Raw genomic sequence first — 20,374 nt, 5'->3', positions numbered from 1 at the left:
TGTTCCTTTCAATGTTACAATACATATTTATACATGTCGAAGCATCCAATACCATGGACTGAAAACCATCACGTCCAAAAAACTTGTGCGAAAATCATGCACAAAACCATAGGTGGGTCCGCCCAACCTAACATAGTGTCCAAAACCAAAATTTGGGGTTACGGGTACACCTCAAACCCCCTATGACCTCCCCCCCTCTAACCCCTTCTCTTCAAATTTTTGGGGATTCACAGCTCATCATAAATTGATAAAATGATTGAATGTATGTTATAACTTCAGGCTTCAACCTCTTTTATATGAAATATCTCGCCTCAAATAAACTTTCTCATATTTTACTATTTCTCACATCTACAGGAAACACAATACATGTGCAGACACCCTCTCTAAAGAGGCTATTCTATTGGTCGTGGGACATGGGAAATAATTGAGCACTTCGAAGGAGAGGTTCATTGAGGATTGTTGGGCCGCCAAATTAACATCAATTTTCACTCCATTTTCACCTTTATCCTCATTTTGTCACCTCATTTCATCATATTATCATTACATAATTCTATATTTCCATTACCATATGAGTTTATATTTTCATTTTCCAAAGTTATTAATTTCATGTATTTAGAGAGAATTTATGATTAAAAGTTAGAGAAATAACATGTATTTTCTTATACCTAAAAGTGGCTTGAGTTTGATGACATGTGTAGATCATTTGGAAGTTTCCAAGGCACCCTTATGTGGCCTCCCAAGATCAAATTCGAATTTCAACTCAAGAGGTGGACCATATTCCAAGGAGAAAGATCATGGAGATTTTGATGTGTCATGGGATTTGTATCTAGTATTTAGGGATAAGTTGAGACAAGTATGGGTCTAGTAGATATTTAAGGGATCTACATTTATTGAGTAGATATCTCTAATTCATGTCTAAATAAGAGGAGCATCCTTCAAAGGAAAGGAGGAGGGAGAGAAAACAATTATCAGTTCTTCATTAGCATTAGATTTATGTTCATTCAACATGAATAATACCACTTTCTCCAAATCATGAGTTATGAGTGTTGTTTGATTCTTAAGGTGTGATAGTTGTTCATGTGTGCTCATTGAGGAATGGAAGGATCCCCATACTGAGATAAGTACACTTTGTTGTAAAGTAATGTTGTGAATATACTAATTTTAATGATGATGTTCATCTTATTTCTTTGTTGTAAATACTTGTAGATAATTTCAGTATGAATTCATGTTGTGGCCATGTTTTGTTGTGTGAAGGTTGATCTCCTTTCAGTACCTACTTTTGATGTGAGAAGGACAACCAGGAACTCCTAAGTTAGGAGTCTCTTCTCCATGAGCTAGATTAAATTGAAATAAGATTTACTTTCTCATATGCTTTCCTAGATTACATTTATGTGAATATTGATTCCCTTTCAGTATATAGTTTTTATGTGAGAAGGGCAATCAAGTCCTCCTAAGTTGGGAGACTCTTCTCCATAAGCTAAGAATTGAATTGAAAACAATATTTACTTGCTTTCATTTATATGCTTTCTTAGGTGTTTGGTAATGTTATTATAGGAAGATTGAGAAGGACAATCAGGACTCTTGAACAAGAGACTCTTCTCTATCTTCTAAAGTAAAATAATTCCATTAATCAAACATTTGTTTTTTTGCTTTCATAAAATAGATATGATAGTTTAGATTTGTAATATTCATTTCCATTCTAAACAAACTTCCTACACCTTTTTCATCTAAGGTCCCATATATTTTGGTTTGCTTCTAAGTTTACGATACCCCGGATTGATAATTAAATGACAGGGATTTAGCAGACAACTAAATCGCCCAACATTTTGGCGCCGTTGCCGGGGAATCAAACTTAGATGTAAGCTAGTTAAGAAGATTGTTTAGGAAGAATTTTGATTTAGGATCATTTAGGGTTAATTGCATTTAGGAATTTTCATTTAAGTTTATTCTCATAGAAATAGAACACAAATAAAAAAAAACCCCATTCACTAAAAAAAAAAAAAAAAAAAAAACACAATAAAAACAATGAATATAAGTTTGGAACAACTCGCTCAGATCCTAGCAAGTGTTAGGATCTCCTCTTCTTGCGAAGAAGAGATCTTGACAGCCGCCAAAAGCTTAACTACTCCTCTAGAAGAAAACAATGAATTAACATTTGAAGAATCTTGTATATTTGACAATGAACAATTATTTGAACAGGAAATTGAGGAGGACGAAGAGAAGTTGCAGCACGATCTGAATCAGAGTGGAAATCATGCCTATGAGAGCCTTATCGACAAGTGGTTTCGATGGTTTCAAACAAGTATGAGGTTAGATCGATTTTGTTTTTGTTTCATTAGATCATACTCACAAAAACTAGATTCGATCATCCTTGTATATTTTCATTTTAAAATTGGGAAATTGAAAATGAATATATTTTTACTACTATTGCGTGAATGGTTACACTGGAAATTTAATTACACGTAATAGTTTGTAATCTTCAATTAGCATAGAGTAGGTAGGATCATATTTTATGTTTCGAATAAGTATGCTCTCCTCCTGCGTTTTCACACGATCTCGAGGATCAGAAAGTAGAATGTTTATAAATGTTTTTAGGATTGCAATATGCTTGTCTCCATTTGCTAAAAAAATCATCTTAAATCAATAAAATATCCTAGGTTGTTTTAGGGTTAGAATAAAATTTAAATTCTTTTTAAGATTTCAATTTTAGGAATGAAATTCAATTTGTAAAAATAAAATCATCAAAAATAAATTTAATTTCTTAATTGGAATAGAAATTTAAATTTTAGTTTCAAAAAACCAATACAAAATAAATTTCATTTTTTTTTTTTTTTTAGTTCTTAATAACAATACAACATAAATAAATAAAACAATTAATTTCTTTTTCTTTTTTGTATTTTTTTTTAACACAAAACAAAATAAAACAATTTTAGTTTCAACAAAATAATCTTAATTTAGTTTAAAAAAAAATAAAAATAATGTAAAAAAAAAAAAAAAAAAAATAGAATCAAATTTCATTTTTTTAGTTTTTAACACAATAACATAAATAAAGAAAAAAAAAGAGGATGGGAAAGAACTTCTGAGGACCTGAAACAAGAGCAAGATGATGTTGCCAAATGTTTGAAAAGGGTGATCTTGTTGTATGAAAAAACCCATGAATACACATGAATGCAATTTGTCAGATGAAGTAAGCTGCAGGAAAAAGGACCCAAGAACATTTGACATTCTTCTAATGCACAGTAAATTGGATGAAATAAGGACGTGCATCTCAATGGTAAGATCGAAAGTAGGGATGCAATCGTTTAGCTGTTCGTTTCAACAACAAGGACAAGGAGCGTAGAATGCTTTTGATGAAGGAAACGAGGGCTTCAAAATCTCTGCGCTATTCAACCAAGCTCTGCTACTCCATCACTGCATGTTTGGAGGGCGTGTATGCTTATCGAGCTCTTGTGATTCCTGCAACTCTGCACATCGAGAATATGCAGCCCTTCTTGCTCAGACTATCTGTCGAACAGATCACCTGGTTCATGCAAACACGGGTTAGCAAACGGAGCAGCAGTGTTGCTGCAGCAACTCTTAGAGCTGGAGAGAAGAGGAGCAGAATGTTGGCGGAGGCGAAACTCAATTTTATGGAATGAAACGAGGTATTCGATGCTGCTTATCCACCATCATCTCCAAGACAACTCAACGCTCTTGGCCAAACGGATCTTGATTTCTTTACTAATTGTGGGAAAATTCGATTTAATTGCTGGCTATTATCATGAGATAGTGCGCTATTATCATGTTCCAAAAATAAAAATAAACACTTCCACCGACAGGGAAAGCCACTATTATCGTTATTGTTATAACCGATCGCTATAGAGGGGCAAGAAACGAGCCTGGTTACGGATTACATTCTGAAGATATTAGGGCTGGACATTTGTGCGGATACAATAGTTGGAGATGAGATGCACAGAGGGATTTCCGGAGGTCAGAAGAAACGTGTAACTACAGCCGAGATGCTGGTTGGTCCTGCCCGTGCTCTGTTCATGGACGAGATATCGACCGGGCTAGACAGCTCAACCACATTCCAAATTGTGAAATGCTTGCGCCAGAGTGTCCACGTCTTGGACGGGACGACCTTCATTTCACTGCTGAGCAATGACACATTAGGTGTATATGTTCTAAACTCGCGCGGAATATTTCCACATGGGTACTGGTACTGGATTGGTATTGCAGTTCTGCTTGGATACATGGTGTTCTTCAACATTTGTTTCACTCTCGCGCTAGCTTATCTCAAACCTCTCGACAAAGCCCAGGCTGCGGTGACTGAAGAGACTTTGCAGGAACAGCAGGCGAATAGAACAGGAGGAAATATGGTTGTTGAACTGACCTCCCGTGAGGGAGATAGAGGGAAGGCCATTGCAGAATCCACATCCGAAGACCGTTCAGGTGGAATTGTAAGGAGAAGTGGTGTATCGTCTGCCGGTTCTATTTCGGATAGAGTCGAGGCAACGGCCACTGGTACTGCCGGAGTGGCAAAGAAGGGCATGGTCCTTCCATTTCAACCGCTCGCTATAGCCTTTGACGATATTTGTTACTTCGTCGACATGCCACTAGAAATGAAAGAACAGATTAAAAAAAAATCAAAATAATTAAAAAAAATTCAAAAAATTAATATATATATATATATATATATATATATATATATATATATATATATATATAATTTCAAAACAATTAAAAAAATTGCAAATGGACATTTCATAAGAGCTGAAAACATTTTATGCTAACTTGTCTTGTTGGAGTTGGGAACGAGCGTGCAAAGGCAACAGGTAAAAAAAAAAAAACTCATTTCATTTTATTTTGGTTGCTAAGCATTCATACTCATTCTTGCATTTTATATCTTTCAAAAATCTCTTACAGTTTTCATGCAAGATATGTACTAAGCTTTTACAGGTGCGCGATGATCCAAGTCCATGCAGATGTGATCTCTAGAAATCACATTCATCATTGAAAGCTTGAAGGAGTTAATTACAAATGTCGTGACATTTGTCACTATAGAGAAATGTTTTGTTGTCATGATTTGTTTCCCACACTTCTCCTTCAAAGCATCATCAGTCATTCATGTTAAAGTCCATTGATTCATTGCCTTATTCATCATGACTTCATACATGTCTACTTTTCTGAGTCGCATACATTTTTGCCTACCTTTCAATTCATCTTTTTGCCTCATGAATAAACCATCCATCTCTCTACATTGCCTTGCTTTCTTTCCATGTTCGACATCGACACATTCATTCACATGGAAAGAATTGTGCCACGATATGGGACGAGATGAAGACTATATGATTTAGGAGCAGATTATTTTATACTTTGGAACAGATTCAGTAGCAGTAATAAAGGATCCACATTCGTGACTTCATCCATCATATATGCAACCAAGACACCGATCACATTCTTGTATTCTTCATTCCATGATTCAGCAGCAGGAGCTACACATTTCTACATATACACAGTTTGTCCACTCAGGTAAGTGAAGGTATGTTCTTTTCTAGCTTTTTATCATACAATTCCTTTAATACTAAAATTATAATTTTTGGAAAATGTTTCACCATGTTCATATTCACATCCACACTCCATTATCACCTTCCATATGTCATATATGTCCTTTCTACACATATCATCCTAACCAACATACTTTTTCCAAACAACTACTATTGCATTATGATTCAAATGTTACATGTTTTGCAAATAATGATCAAAGAAAGAATGGTTGATTAAATGTTTTCAAAGTCTTTTGATGCAACACAAAAACAATGAAAGTATTGTTACACAAGAACCAATACTAAACAAATTTTGTTTGTCACACAAGAACCAACCAAAATAATATGTTGCAATCAAATGTTTTTAAGAGAGAAGACTTTTCAAAAAAAAAAAAAGAACAAAGTTGTCAAAAAGAAAATTATGTGAAGTTAAAAAATTTGATATCAGCCAAAGTTCATGTAAAAGCAAGACAATTCAAAAGATCAAATCATGATCAATGTAATAGATTGCATGAGGACATGCAATAACTTAAGTTGGGGGGTATGTTGGGCCACCAAATTAACATCAATTTTCACTCCATTTTCACCTTTATCCTCATTTTGTCACCTCATTTCATCATATTATCATTACTTAACTCTATATTTCCATTACCATATGAGTTTATATTTTCATTTTCGAAAGTTATTAATTTCATGTATTTAGAGTGAATTTATGATTAAAAGTTAGAGAAATAACATGTATTTGCTTATACCTAAAAGTGGCTTGAGTTTGATGACATGTGTAGATCATTTGGAAGTTTCCAAGGCACCCTTATGTGGCCTCCCAAGATCAAATTCGAATTTCAACTCAAGAGGTGGACCATATTCCAAGGAGAAAGATCATGGAGATTTTGATGTGTCATGGGATTTGTATCTAGTATTTAGGGATAAGTTGAGACGTATGGGTCTAGTAGATATTTAAGGGATCTACATTTATTGAGTAGATATCCCTAATTCATGTATAAATAAGAGGAGCATCCTTCAAAGGAAAGGAGGAGGGAGAGAAAACAATTATCAGTTCTTCATTAGCATTAGATTTATGTTCATTCAACATGAATAATACCACTTTCTCCAAATCATGAGTTACGAGTGTTGTTTGATTCTTAAGGTGTGATAGTTGTTCATGTGTGCTCATTGAGGAATGGAAGGATCCCCATACTGAGATAAGTACACTTTGTTGTAAAGTAATGTTGTGAATATACTAATTTTAATTATGATGTTCATCTTATTTCTTTGTTGTAAATACTTGTAGATAATTTTAGTATGAATTCATGTTGTGGCCATGTTTTGTTGTGTGAAGGTTGATCTCCTTTCAGTACCTACTTTTGATGTGAGAAGGACAACCAGGAACTCCTAAGTTAGGAGTCTCTTCTCCATGAGCTAGATTAAATTGAAATAAGATTTACTTTCTCATATGCTTTCCTAGATTACATTTATGTGAATATTGATTCCCTTTCAGTATATAGTTTTTATGTGAGAAGGGCAATCAAGTCCTCCTGGAGACTCTTCTCCATAAGCTAAGAATTGAATTGAAAACAACATTTACTTGCTTTCATTTATATGCTTTCTTTCTTGCTTTCTTAGGTGTTTGGTAATGTTATTATAGGAAGATTGAGAAGGACAATTAGGACTCTTGAACAAGAGACTCTTCTCTATCTTCTAAAGTAAAATAATTCCATTAATCAAACATTTGTTTTTATGCTTTCATAAAATAGATCTGATAGTTTAGATCTGTAATATGCATTTCCATTCTAAACAAACTTCCTACACCTATTTCATCTAAGGTCCCATATATTTTGGTTTGCTTCTAAGTTTACGATACCCCAGATTGATAATTAAATGACAGGGATTTAGCAGACAACTAAATCGCCCAACAAGGATGAAAGCACATATTGAAGATGTGAATCAATAGCCTTTTGTTTTTATATTGGCACTACTGATATTTAATATTTTCAACAAGTGAACCATCAAATTTGGGGCTACTTACGCAACCCAATTTTATATATTTTGTAAACATATCAAAAGACTACTTCTCATATGTCACTTTTCAACATTGTTTCAGATGATACTTACTGTTTTTTGCAAATCCGATTTGTAACCAATAACACCATCATAAGCTATTTTTCAAAAGTATTATGAACCATCAAATGAATACATGCATGACATGTATAAACAAAATGTATTTTTTTTTTCTAACGATAATAAAATTAAACATTTTTTTGAGGAAAAAAAATTCTATGTTTTGGTTTCTTTTGTTGGAATCTAGTTATACAATTTTTGTCTAAATCACACTTTTTTGTTTTTTTAAAATGTTTTTTTAAATGCATAAATGAATTCAATGCCCTGGAAAAACTTTGGGGAATTCAGATTTTATAGATTTCACAACTCACACCTATGATTCCAACAAATCTCTATTAGATTTCACGTAAATTTCCCTAGAAAATATTACAAAAAAATCAAAACATAGAAGAGTTAGACTACAATAGTTAAATATATTTATTTTTAGAATGAGTGAAGGTTGAAAGATTAAAAACTCATTTATATCTAAGAACCTAATAATATATTATATTTAAAGACTCATGTTCCTTTGTAAAATAAGTTGAAGAAAACATGTGAGGACCATAAAGAAAATGTGTGAGTGAATTGGCTCCATGGAATATGGCCCTTCAAGGTTCCCTACAAGTTGTGGTTCTTTACATGACTTTTAGTCTTCTAAAACTTGCCTTTCACAAAGTACTCTCTTGATTTATCTTGAAAATAGATTGAGACTCTTCACGATTTCTTTTTAGATTGTTTTGTTGTTTTTGGAAAGTGAATTTGTTAAAAGATGTTAATTGAAGATGCCGTTTTATTTTTGCAAGTCAAGGTTTTTCATGTGCGCAAAAATATTACATCGTTGTCCATTGTTTTCCAAAATTTTACCAGCTTGACTCTTACCATGTTTGTTGTCCAGCATGTAGTTTCCAAAAATGATCACACGGTGCCAAAAGGATTTGGAAATCTAGAAACAGAAAGGAACAAAAAACCAAAATACCATCAAGTTCAATAAGCAACAAAGAGTCATTATGAATCTGATGAAGTTACTAGTGTAGGATTCTCCAATCTTGAGTCAGGAGTGGCAAAGGCTAGAATTTACAATGTACATGATTTTCCATATGGGCCAATCATCCTTCTAAATGATCCAGGTTTTCATGCGAGTACCATTGTCCCCTTTGTAGACTAGCCAATTTGTCATGCATATGCCACTGATTCCTTTGAAGGTCATTCATGAAGGAAATAAATGCATTTCGGTCATCTTTCCTATCTATGAGAAGTTGTTCCAAAAGTCTTTTAAGTTGTATGTGCTAACAACAAGTGTTTTCTAGACTGAGAGCATGCTTATGGAAGTGGATTGGGTGAGAGGTTGCTGCCTCTCCATGGTTTGGAGCCTCCAGGTGGGAATGGATTGACTGACCCCTCTCACCAACCCCCTAACAAACTTGGTCACTCTAACATGGCATAGTGTAATTCTCCAAGGCACATGTAAACCCTAGCTTGGGATGGCCACATACAAGATGTAGGGGAAGAGCCTCCCAAGCCGCCCAAGAAAAGGACCTCCTTAGAAAATATAGAACACCCATATATTCACAAGAATGCAATTGACTGCAGTCCCAAAGAAGGATAGAGAATTGGAAACCCCCAATCTATAGGTTAAAAAAACATAGTTTCAGCAATGTCTCTCCCCCTAGACGAGATTCAGGCCACCAAATGTAGTTTGGGTTAGTAGGAATTCCAATGGTGCAACAACCCCGGGTTAAAATCCATGTAATAAAGTTAATAAAGGAAAAATAATAACCAAGGTCATGAGACACGTTTTCCAAGCGGAATGTTGGGCAAAAACATAGTGATGGGGATCACTTGTGATTAATTAATAGCTATGGAAATTGCCAAAGGCAATGACAAAGGCAAAGAGGCATTAATTGGCATTTTATTTATGAAAATAATGGAAAATAGGAGAAAAGGAAGGTGAAAGGTCATAGGTTGCATGTGAGGAGGAAAATGAAGCAAATAGAGACCTCAATGATAAAAAGGCTTATGAGGATCAGTTCACAACCTTTTTTTTCAGTTTTAGCTTGGAGTTCTCTCTCCCTCATACTCTTGGACACTTAGAGTTTTCTTGGATCACTCTTGGAGGAGTGTGGCATACTTGGGATTTGGAGCAAGGAGGAAAATGCAAGCGGACAGTGGGATCAACAACTGCAATGAGTTTTTCTTGCAAGTACCGAGTTGCATGTATGATTTCCTTGCTAGTTTTGGCATGCATGGAACATGCATGTGGTTTATTGGTTATGATCTGTTATTGGCATGGAGGATTGCCTGGATTGATAATGGTTTTGCCTAGCCTTGCCATTTCCTAGATAGCCATGGCGTTGTGGGTTTTACCTTTTGTTTTTTGGTTGGTGTTCATGTTCCTTAATGTTGTGGGTTGAGTTATTAGTTCCTGGAGCCTTGGTTGGATAAATGCTCTAGAAGCCTTGCAACAACTTGGGTTGAGTTACTAGTCCTAGAAGCCTTGGTTGGACAAATGCTCTGGAGCCCTTGGTGGGTTGAGTTACTAGTCCTGTAAGCCTTGGTTGGAAAAACATTTTGGATCCCAATGGTAGTTGTTGGTTGAGTTACTAGTCCTGGAAGTCGGGTTGGAACAAACACTCTGGAGCCTTGAAAATCTTGTATAGAGACTGATTTGGTGATGGTTAGTGACGTCCAAACGCGAGGTGGAATCACTGGTTGAGGGTTGAGTTGGTTTGGCCTCTGGATGCCATTGTTTAGTTTTTTTGGTTTATTCCATGAGATCCCACATTTATGCTTGGAATATGGTGCGAGGGTGATTAACTGAAAGAGAGATTTGGTTAAGCCCAATCTATGGTCGGGTGGTATGTGGAAGTCCCTGTCTTGGTTGGATTTGCATATGTTAATAAGAGCTCTTTCATCTTATGTTTTGTGTGTAAATGTACTTGTTATTATATGACTTTGATGGTTGTTCTATTGTTGTTATTTATTTGGTTATATGCTGGTTATAAGTATGGTTTTATGACAATCTTGAGTTATGGTTCTCATCATGTTTTAGTTAGTAAATGAAATGTTAATGAATGAATGACCTAATAGATGATAATGCAACTAATGTGAGAGGGCATCAGACCTTCTTGATGATTCTCAGATAAGTATGAGGTCCCTATGTTCATATGTGTTTTTATGACTTGTACATTACATGTTCATGATGTGTTTGACGAAATTCTTGTCATGGTTAGGATGAGTCAAGTTAGGTCCTTGTTTAAGTTTTGCATTAGAGGAATTGTATTCTTGTTATTTATCATTTTTTAGAATTTCATCAAGTTTTGGGCAGAGGCCTGAGTCCTAGCCCTGAAAAAGTGGCTCAGAATTCAGGGTCGCTAGCATAGAACTGCCTGAAAATGATTGCAGTCACATGGAGGCCTTGTTGTGGGAGTGACTGGAGGGTTTTGATCACATCGAGGGCTTGTCATGAGAGCGACTAAGGGTCTAGTTTAGTCAAAAGACAAGTTAACTCAGGGGTTGGGCACTTGGAGTGGTTGGTTAGCCTCTGGGGTTCCTGTGGCTCCTGAGGAAGGTCAATTTGGTTTTGGTTCATCGATTCCACTTCCTTAATTGTACTTGGGGAGTTGAATCATATCATAGTAACTCTTCGTCACATGTTTACCCCGATGAACTAGTTAGCTTGGGTAAATGTGGGTGGAGGGGCGGTTACAAATTGCCTGTGACTTATCTCTTAGGCCAGACTGTCAAAATGGAAACTAATATAGGGTGTGCTAAACATAGAAGGGTAGGCCTAGTGCACCATGGAAGCCAAAACACTGAATAAAGCCAAAGAGGGGACAAAATTCACAATTAAGCCAAAATAACTCAACAACTCAAAATGGAAGCCAGACTTAACAAGCTTATGATTTACCTCATAAGAAAACTATGAGAAAGGATGTGGGATCGACTGCAACTCTGCTACATAGAAACCATCGGCCATGCCCCTTTTACACCCAATTGTTGTGATAGTTTAGGGTTTCCCATGTCCTAGGGTCCCAAATTTCATAGTCCTGCGCTTGCCTACCACATAATTTCATAAGAGCACGCCCCTGAGATAATGACCTACTTTCATAGCTTCGAACCCTAGGCATACGAGGCCACAATAAGGTAAACCCTTCCCCCCTTGAGCTCCCAAGCCTTTAGAGGAAAAAACACAAACTTCTATCTGCACCCATCATTCTATAAGGATGTATGTCACAAGTATATTGTTGGCACCCCCCCTTGACCCCACCATGTCCATGTTCATCCACCCCCATTGGGGTAATTACAGACACCATTTTCATTAAAAAGGGCCTTGCACCGTATTTAAATAGTTATTTGTGCATTATTTGGGAAATTAGTGTAATGTTGGTTTTAGGTATACAAGATTTTGTTACAAATGAGATTTGAATTCAAGTGGAGAGGATAACAATTTTATCTTTCAACCATTTGAATTAAACCTAATTAACTCCTTATTAATTTGTTTAAAGATTTACACATTTTATTTGTTTTTAACATAAGTAGCATTTTTCAAATAATAATAATAATAATAATAAAGTTGGTGTAATGATATCTATTTTTGACCATCAAAGGTTTACCACTAGTTTAGATGCATCTTAAACTCAGATCTATCAAGTATCCACAGGGATCAAATTTTACCTTTTAATATGAACAAATTAATATATGACATAGAATATGTACATACAACATCTATGTCATATTGGGCTATAGAGCACTGAGAGTGATAAAAAGATTTACACCTTAAAATTGATCTCTATTGATACTCAATAGATTTGAGTTTACGTTGGATCTATGATGATTTATTTTTTTGAAAATGTTGTCATGTGATAATATCTATAGTATACTAGGATGTAAAGCAGGCACACTCTCTCTTTATAGTAAGCTAGATGGTCTTATTATTAGTACATTGCAAAAATTGTATAAGCTTTATTGTCTGATGTGGGAAAGTAACACTACAATAGTATTGGGTTATCAATTTTTTTTATCTTACAAAAAATTTGAAAGTTTTTAAAGAAAGGTAAAAACCTGAAATATATGCCTACTTATCCTACTAGCACCAACAAACCAAAAATAAAACTAGTGAAAAAATATGCAGTTGACAATTCTCTTTGCATAACAAGATAAGAAAAGGGGTTTAGATTGAAGTCTTGTGTCCCTACTTTAGACAATAACATTTGTAGCTCAACTTCTCATCCAACAAGATGGCATTTGACATAATACATGCATATGTTGGGAACTCGTCATTGTCTTCCATGTGATTTCTTTGAGAGTCTTCTTATCTATAGATAGTAGTTTCAATATTGAAGAATTCTCTATAAAGATAATTAAACTTTTGTTCCATTATGTGAAACTTATGTAAGATAGTATGATGCTGGCTACCCTTTTATTCAATTACCTAGGTAATTAATGCTTTACTCATCCAATATAATTCAATGAGTTTAAGGAATTTTGTATCTCTAGTCATATAGTAAAATGAGTCCATAACCTACTCCCTAAATTTTACTTCCAAATTACTCCTTTACAAGACAAAGTTGGTTGTCTCCATCCCACCATCTCATTCTTGGTTTCCTTTAATAATTAATACTAAAAGTCTAAGGTTGCCTTCATTGCTTCCAACCAAGCCTTAGTCACACACTGAGGAGTGTTGAAGGGAGGGGGCAGACTAGGAATGCGAAGAGTACCTTTGTTGTCATTCCTTTTTTCTATATGTACGGAAGATTCCTCTACCTACAAGATTCATTGAAGAGGGCAACCTAGCAACAAAGATGATGGAGAAATAAATAGGAGTTATAACACCTTAGAGCTATAAAAATGAATTCAAATGCAAAGAAAAACTTCTATCCAAATGCCTATAAAAGGAGAGAGTCAACAAGTTTGCTTCTAGAACACTAACAAATTCCCTTGGGAGATAGAAGATGGGACTAGCGCTAGAGCCCATCCAATTCTTAGGCTCCACCTTGGAGGAACCGAACCCACATAAGAGAAGACCAAAGGGAGACAACCTAGGAAGATGTAAACTCAAAGACCATACGAAATTCAATTCTCAAGATTACAAGGAGCCCAAGGATGGTGGTGACCACAAATAACACCTGACAAAATTCAAATAGATGTAGACTAGGTGGAATTGAAATGTGTAGCAACAACTTAGTGAATAAGACTACTAAGAAAATTTCCCATAAACTACTTGTGTCAACCATCAATCCTAAATCTTTCACTAACCAATCATTAATTAAAGTTGCAAACCAAAACCATGCCAAGCTGTTTTTTTGTTGTTGAAGAAATAGAGATAGATATTAAACAACAAAGTCAATATTTGCAACCAATTTCCATATCCAAGCTTGAATCTCGCATTCCTAAAGTTGTCTCATCTTGCAGTTTCCTCCATAGGGTTTGGCTACTTGAATTTGGAGTTAGTTATAATCCAATTAACCCTAGCTCACTTTATCCTTGCACTAGGAAGCGCAAGCCCCTCCGGGTCCTTGATTGATAAGGTAAGTCTGAGAATGACTCCTTGCACTAGGAAGCGCAAGCCCCTCCGGGTCCTTGATTTCTTAAGTTACCTCACCTTGGAGCTTTAAGTCACTTCACCCAAGTCACCAAGTCAGAAGTAACCTCACCTTTATCCAATCAAAATATCCTATCCATTAAGTCACCTCACCCAAGTCATAAGTCACCTCACTCATAAGTCACCTCATCTTGGAAAGTATCACCTCACCTTTGTCAAATCAATCTATCCCCCGCCAGTCGAAGTAGCCAGTAATCTCAATCTATCCCCTGCCAGGTGATCCACGTGAAGGACTAGCCGAGACCTAGGTACGCAACGTATATAATGAGGAGGTAAGGTGACTAGTACGTTTACAAGTCATCGGGTAGGGTGACTGGTTCGTCGGTAAGTCATAAGGCAAGGTTACTGGTCCGACTATCCACTACGTTGTCGGCTGTCCAATCAATCTAGCCTGGACGTAGATCCACCCACCCTTGGAGTAAGGCAAGTATAACCTCACCTAACTGCCCTGCCCCAGTCACAATTAGGAGAAGAGCCCCAACTGTCTCGTTGAGGAGTAAACTAGCCCCAACTGCCCTTATTCAATGCCTAGTGGTCTTCAAGACATCTTCTGGATCCATTCTTACCTGATTATAACCTGAGAAACCATCTAGCATGGGCATTCTTTCTGATCCAACTACCTTCTGCAACATTTGATCCATCTTATGCCAAGGGTAGTGGTCTTTTCATGATGCTTTGTTTCAGTTTATGAAATCTACGCATGGCCTTATTTCTCCATTCTTATTTATGACTAGTACCAAGTTAGCCACCCAATCTGAATACCTAAAAGGAATGATGATCTTGGCATCACATAATTTATTGACTTCTTTTTGTACCAGGGGGGAAGCATGGGATTCAATTGTCTTTGCTTTTGTATGAAGGTTTTGATGTCCTCCTTCAGGGGTATTTGATGCCGGAAAATGGTAGGGTCATAGGTCTTGAGATCTTCATATTTCCAGGCAAATGCATCTTCAAATTCTCTGAACAGCTGAATGTATTCCCCCTTCTCTTTTTGGGACAGAGTTTTGGACATTCTGACCTTTTTTGGGATGATGGAAGGTAAACTGGTTGGGCCATATTGTATCTGCTCAAGGGGTTAAGATTGATCCAGAAAGGGTTGAGGCAATCAATTCTATTTATTTCCCCAGACACAATAAGGCCCTCCAATCTTTCTTTTGGAAGATTCACTTCCTTCAGAGGTTTCTTCCTAACTTCGCTGAGCTTACTAAGCACATGACTAAAATGCTTAAAGAAAATGGGATGATAAAGCCCCAACTATCAATAATGCGGATCGTTTCCAGCTATCAATAATGCCTTGGGTGAGACTCCACTGCGGATAAGTCCCCCCAAGTTTCCAACAGACGGGAGAAGAGATGTACTTAATGCCAGATGAGAGAAAGGAGATGTCCCCCAAGTTTCTCGCCATACAAGAGAGAGTGAGGTAATATAATTTCATATAAAGTAACTAGAAGTAAAAAAAAAATGTGTGAGTAAGATGTTTAAACTTTATACTTTTGAAAAATATTTCAACAATTTAAATAAACTATTTGAAGTTCTGTGTTAACTAATTTATATCGATATCAACTTCACATGTATCTAGATATATAAAAAAATGTTAAAAAAATATTTTAATGTTGTTTATAATTCAATGTCCAAAGAAAAAAAGTAATTGAAAGTTAGAAAAAAGAAAAATATAAAGTACTTACTAATAAAAATATTAAGAGTGATATGTGTAATTCATTCAATTCTAAATATAAAATTAATATGTGACATTTAACAATATTGATAGCAACAAAAAAAATTCAATGTGGGTTATCAATAACAAGAAAAACATTTTAATGTGTAGATCTAGATGCACATGTTATGTAAAATATTTTAATGCCAACTATGTATATGTTATATATTGTTTAAAAAAAAATTATGTATAGATCATATAAACCAAAAAGAAAAGTTTTATGGTTAAAACATTTGAAGTATGTTATGTAAAATATTTTATTGTCAAATATGTATATATTATATATTGTTTTAAAATTTAATGTCTACATTATATAAACCAATTGAAAAAAATAAGTTTTTTATAGTTAAAATAAGTAGTCTCAATATTTTATAGTTTGATTTTTTTTAGGTATATGTTTTTTTGTCGAAATCTAACAAAGGTTTTTTGGACTTAAAAGTTTAAGTTATGTATTTTATATACAATTCAAAAATACAATTTAAACAATGAAAAATTACACACGCACATTTAAAAAAAACAACAATTTTATATTAAAATATAAAATAATTACATGTACATATGTCATATAAAAAAATATTCAATAATATATATATATATATATAACATGCCACATGCCACTACATATTCATAGAGATATATCACGAAATGAGAAGAGTGTAATTTTTTTTCCAAATTTTACACAGCTTGACCCTAAAGAAAAATCCCTATCAACTCAAGTTAAATCTATACTCTATACTAGTTACAAACCAATCTATCATTCTAAAATATCTTATTTACAACCACGTTTCAAATAACTCAAATTAACTATAAAATCTATTTTACCCAACCTATATTAACTATACATCTCATTGCTAATTAATATGATTTCCGATTACTTCTCCCATTCTAATAAGAGCCATCCCATTTTTTATAAACACCCCTTCCCATAACACTATTTTATATTATCTTTATTATAATTATATTTTCCTTTTAAATTTTAATACATTAAAATTACAAAATTTAACCAAAAATTTTATAAACAACGCCCCATCCCATAACACTATTTTATATTATCTTGGTTATAATTATATTTTCCTTTTAAATCTTAATACATTAAAATTACAAAATTTAAAAAAGATTTTAAATGTTTTTTTTATTTTTATTTATATTTATCAATATTGATATTTACGCCGTAAGGCGTTTTTCTCTGAAATAAACTCTCCAAAATGCTGTCGTAATATGTGCCATTCGATTTGGTTGTTAGACGATCGAGTAATCCTTAACCGTTGATTTCAATTGCGCAATGCCAGGCGCCAGGCTCCATACGAACCGTCAACCGTCTTTCAACAAGATAGGTTGCGGTGAGCACAGACGAGAAGGAGGCGCCTGGGGAGGCCAGACATCGTGGTGGTGTGGAGGGAGAGACATTAGTATTCGCAGAACAACAAAATCGATGGCCACGCACAGCCAAATAATCAAGCAAGACCGTCATCCCGTCTGGCTTGCCGATGCGCTGATTCTTTCAGCCGTTGCATACAGCGACAATCCTCGGCAGGAACTTGAAACACTGAACCGTAAAATTTACCCTATCATCGCCGAGTCCAAAACTACTTACTTGGTCTTTGTATGTTTTTTAGAGCAGGTAGCCATGGCAGCCATCGGGAACCCAATTGCTGGATTAGTGCCTGATCCTGAACCTGAACGCGAGACAGGTATGTTGGACCTGCCAGAGAGTTGTATACTGGTCATTTTCTCCTTGACTATGCCGTGCGACATTGGCAGATTGTCAGTTGTCTCCAAGCTCTTCAATTCTGTGGCCTATTCGGGCGATCTGTGGAACAAATCCCTTCTTAAAATATGCCACCAGATCGTATCCAGGGCTGACCCCCCTGTCCCAGCTTCAATGGTAAAACTGTGCGCTCGCCTCGTCGATCCAATTCTCATAGATGGGGGCACAAAGGTATTTATATATCACTTATTCTCAGGGTTTTGGTTGTCATATTTGGGAAAACGCCGTTCATCAACTCATTAATAATTCATATTCATATGTTTTTGTTCTGCTGGAACAACAATAGATGGCCTGGCTGGAAGGATCCCCAGCGAAATTGGGTTACATGTGACTCCAGGTTTGATTATCAATCTTCTTCTTTTTATTTTTCAATTTGTTTGTTTAAGGGTCTCCTTCTCTTGTTGGTTTTGAGGTCACGGTATTCTGTGATGGCTTCTCATGGAGTTATCTGGTTCAAAAATCATATGCAGGCAGTTATTGGCTTTAGAGCATGACGATGATTTGGAGTTCTTTGGGGCTAATTTTTTGGTCGACCCCATATTGTATTTTCCGAAAACGAGGCTCAGGAATGCCTACATTGCTCTACAGGTATGGAGGATTGCGTGTGTTCAAAGCGATCCTTCTAATGTAAGTGGAAGCTGGGTGGGAGTCAATTTTTGCACAGTTGTGTCTTTCGCCTTTGGACCAATGTTGTGGTTGGGGTTTATCTGAATCACGCTGAGATTACTGGATATGCCTTTGGATCAATGTTGTGGTTGGGGTTTATCTGAATCACGATTCATGCGGAGATCACTGGATATTTCCCTGGGGAGCTTAGGTTTGGGCTATGATCTATCAAAGGTCAGATGCCCAGGCGGTAAGAGACTCTGAGAAAGCCAAATGAACGCCTAATGAGTACCTTCCTCTTGATGTATTGAATACCCTCTTCGCTTTGGGTCTTCCTGTTGATTGCACTTGCAGGGAAGTTGCACACATTTTGTCTTTGCTTAGCCTTCTGTGGCAGGTTGAAGATTTTATGTAGACTTTTATAGGTCACTCGATTCTTTTTAGAATTTGGTCCTACTTTATTCATTTAGAGTTTTGGTCATACTTTCGGTTAGCAGTTTTTAGTCTTTACAGGACTCTGGTGTTTGTATTCGTTTGAAGTCTTTGTTGTGGTTCTTAATCAACACCAATTTTCTTTCAAGCTCTTTGGAACATTAATATGACAATTATTAGTGTTTGCCGTCTCTGTGCCTCTGCATCTCATTTTTTTGCCGCTTCAAAATTCAATCATGTTCTTTGTGGTTACTTGACCCTCTTTTTCAGAGATTTAATCATACTTCCTAATTGGATCTTTCAACCTCCTCAGGCCTCATGTTCATGCATTTCGATACATTTTTGTGAGTTCGTCTTTAGTTTCAACTCCTAAGTGTTTAGGCATTGGTGTTACTCCCTTCTCAGGGTCTGGTTCTTTGCAAACACTCATCCACAAAACACAGGGTATCTATCCAGACCTTGTAGCCCAGACCCATTTTTTATTTTTCACGTCTTTTCATACTTCCCTAAATTGCACTTATAAGTTATAAGGTGTGTTTGTGTACATTCACCATGTGGTTATGTTTACAGTGATCTAAAAGCTGTGTATATTTGACTTCTGACTTGTTGCTGTTGTTGGGTGAACTACCAACCGCCCAACCTTAATGCCGAGTATTCCCAGTCTGCCGTAGATAAATGGCCTTGCTCTCTATTTCATAAAAGAAGCAATGATTCTCTAGTTTTTTCGATTGTTTTTAGTGTCTGTTCTTTTTATAAGTTGTGTGCTCTTTGTATGGGGTTCAAGCTAGCGCATGATCCTGGTTAACTCTCCTTGTTTTTAAACAGAGGAAACCCTCACAGAGTATACATTGACGTTATGGTTTGTGTTCAGATTCGAGGTGCTGGCGGAATTATCAGTGGTTTGGTGGTTGGAGATCCGTGGTCAAATCGACTGCAGGCTTTTGTCTCCGAATACCAACTACAGAGTGGTGTTTGCCCTTAAATTCACAGAAAATCCCTCTGGGTGGGAAGTGCCAATTAGGTTTTCTGTTACAACGCCAAAGGGAGAACAAATGGAATTAGAGAAGCGTTTGAATGAAAGAAGAGGCGAAAACCAGGGTATAAATGGTGGATGGATGGAAGTGGTTGCAGGAGAATTTACAACCAGACCCGAAACAGACGATGGTGATGACTCTCACATCAAATTTTATATGAAAGAAGTGTTACGGAGGATTCCTAAACGTGGGGCTTCTTCTGGTCGGCGTGAAGATTGAGCCCATCTACACATAATTGCATCTCTTGTGTATATTGCATCTGTTTCATGTTGTAGACTTAGTTGCATTTATTGTGAATAGTGCGTCTGTTTCGTCGACGCTGCTGGTTGTGTCCCTCCCTACACATATTTTATTTGGTTTTGGAAGTTGCACATGATGACTCTGTTTCGTAGGCTACTCTGTTGACTTTGTTGAGTTTTACCATTAAATAAAACAAAACCGGCAAAGCCTCATTTTCACGAGATTTTATTTCCTTTTCTAGATGGCATTTTTGGTTTTTGGATAAAAAGGCAAGCACTTATTTTGTAGTTGGTAACTATGTTGGAAAAGATTTTGACTGAATTGAGAGTTACATATTGTTAGCGTTGGTCTTTTCCA

At 35.9% G+C, this 20,374-nt stretch overlaps 2 protein-coding genes and 1 long non-coding RNA gene across 4 annotated transcripts in view; all 3 read left to right on the top strand.

The window, feature by feature from the left end:
* LOC149169031 (uncharacterized) overlaps positions 1–961 on the top strand; it is a 51,353-nt gene extending 50,392 nt beyond the window's left edge. For both annotated transcript variants that reach the window (XR_016259360.1, XR_016259359.1), the window contains exon 5: positions 699–961. This is a non-coding gene — a long non-coding RNA (uncharacterized LOC149169031). The remainder of the gene's footprint in view (positions 1–698) is intronic.
* Positions 962–17,219: 16,258 nt separating this feature from the next.
* Positions 17,220–18,170, top strand: LOC149169030 (uncharacterized). Its single transcript, XM_089425051.1, has 2 exons — positions 17,220–17,876; positions 17,992–18,170. Exons 1-2 carry the CDS (start codon positions 17,220–17,222, stop codon positions 18,034–18,036), a joined length of 702 nt encoding a protein of 233 aa, XP_089281177.1. The 3' UTR covers positions 18,037–18,170.
* Positions 18,171–18,181: 11 nt separating this feature from the next.
* LOC149169029 (uncharacterized protein PHLOEM PROTEIN 2-LIKE A4-like) lies at positions 18,182–20,001 on the top strand. The gene is made up of 2 exons (XM_089427013.1): positions 18,182–18,293; positions 19,615–20,001. The coding sequence occupies exons 1-2, from the start codon at positions 18,196–18,198 to the stop codon at positions 19,994–19,996; spliced, it is 480 nt and encodes a 159-aa protein (XP_089283139.1). The 5' UTR covers positions 18,182–18,195; the 3' UTR covers positions 19,997–20,001.
* Positions 20,002–20,374: the final 373 nt, after the last annotated feature.

The sequence above is a fragment of the Pinus tabuliformis genome, chromosome 4_2, assembly GCF_031772625.1.
Source record: "Pinus tabuliformis cultivar Carrire ecotype Pingquan chromosome 4_2, CPIR1, whole genome shotgun sequence".
NCBI classification, from domain to species: domain Eukaryota; kingdom Viridiplantae; phylum Streptophyta; class Pinopsida; order Pinales; family Pinaceae; genus Pinus; species Pinus tabuliformis.
This window is presented reverse-complemented; position numbering and strand designations above follow the sequence as displayed.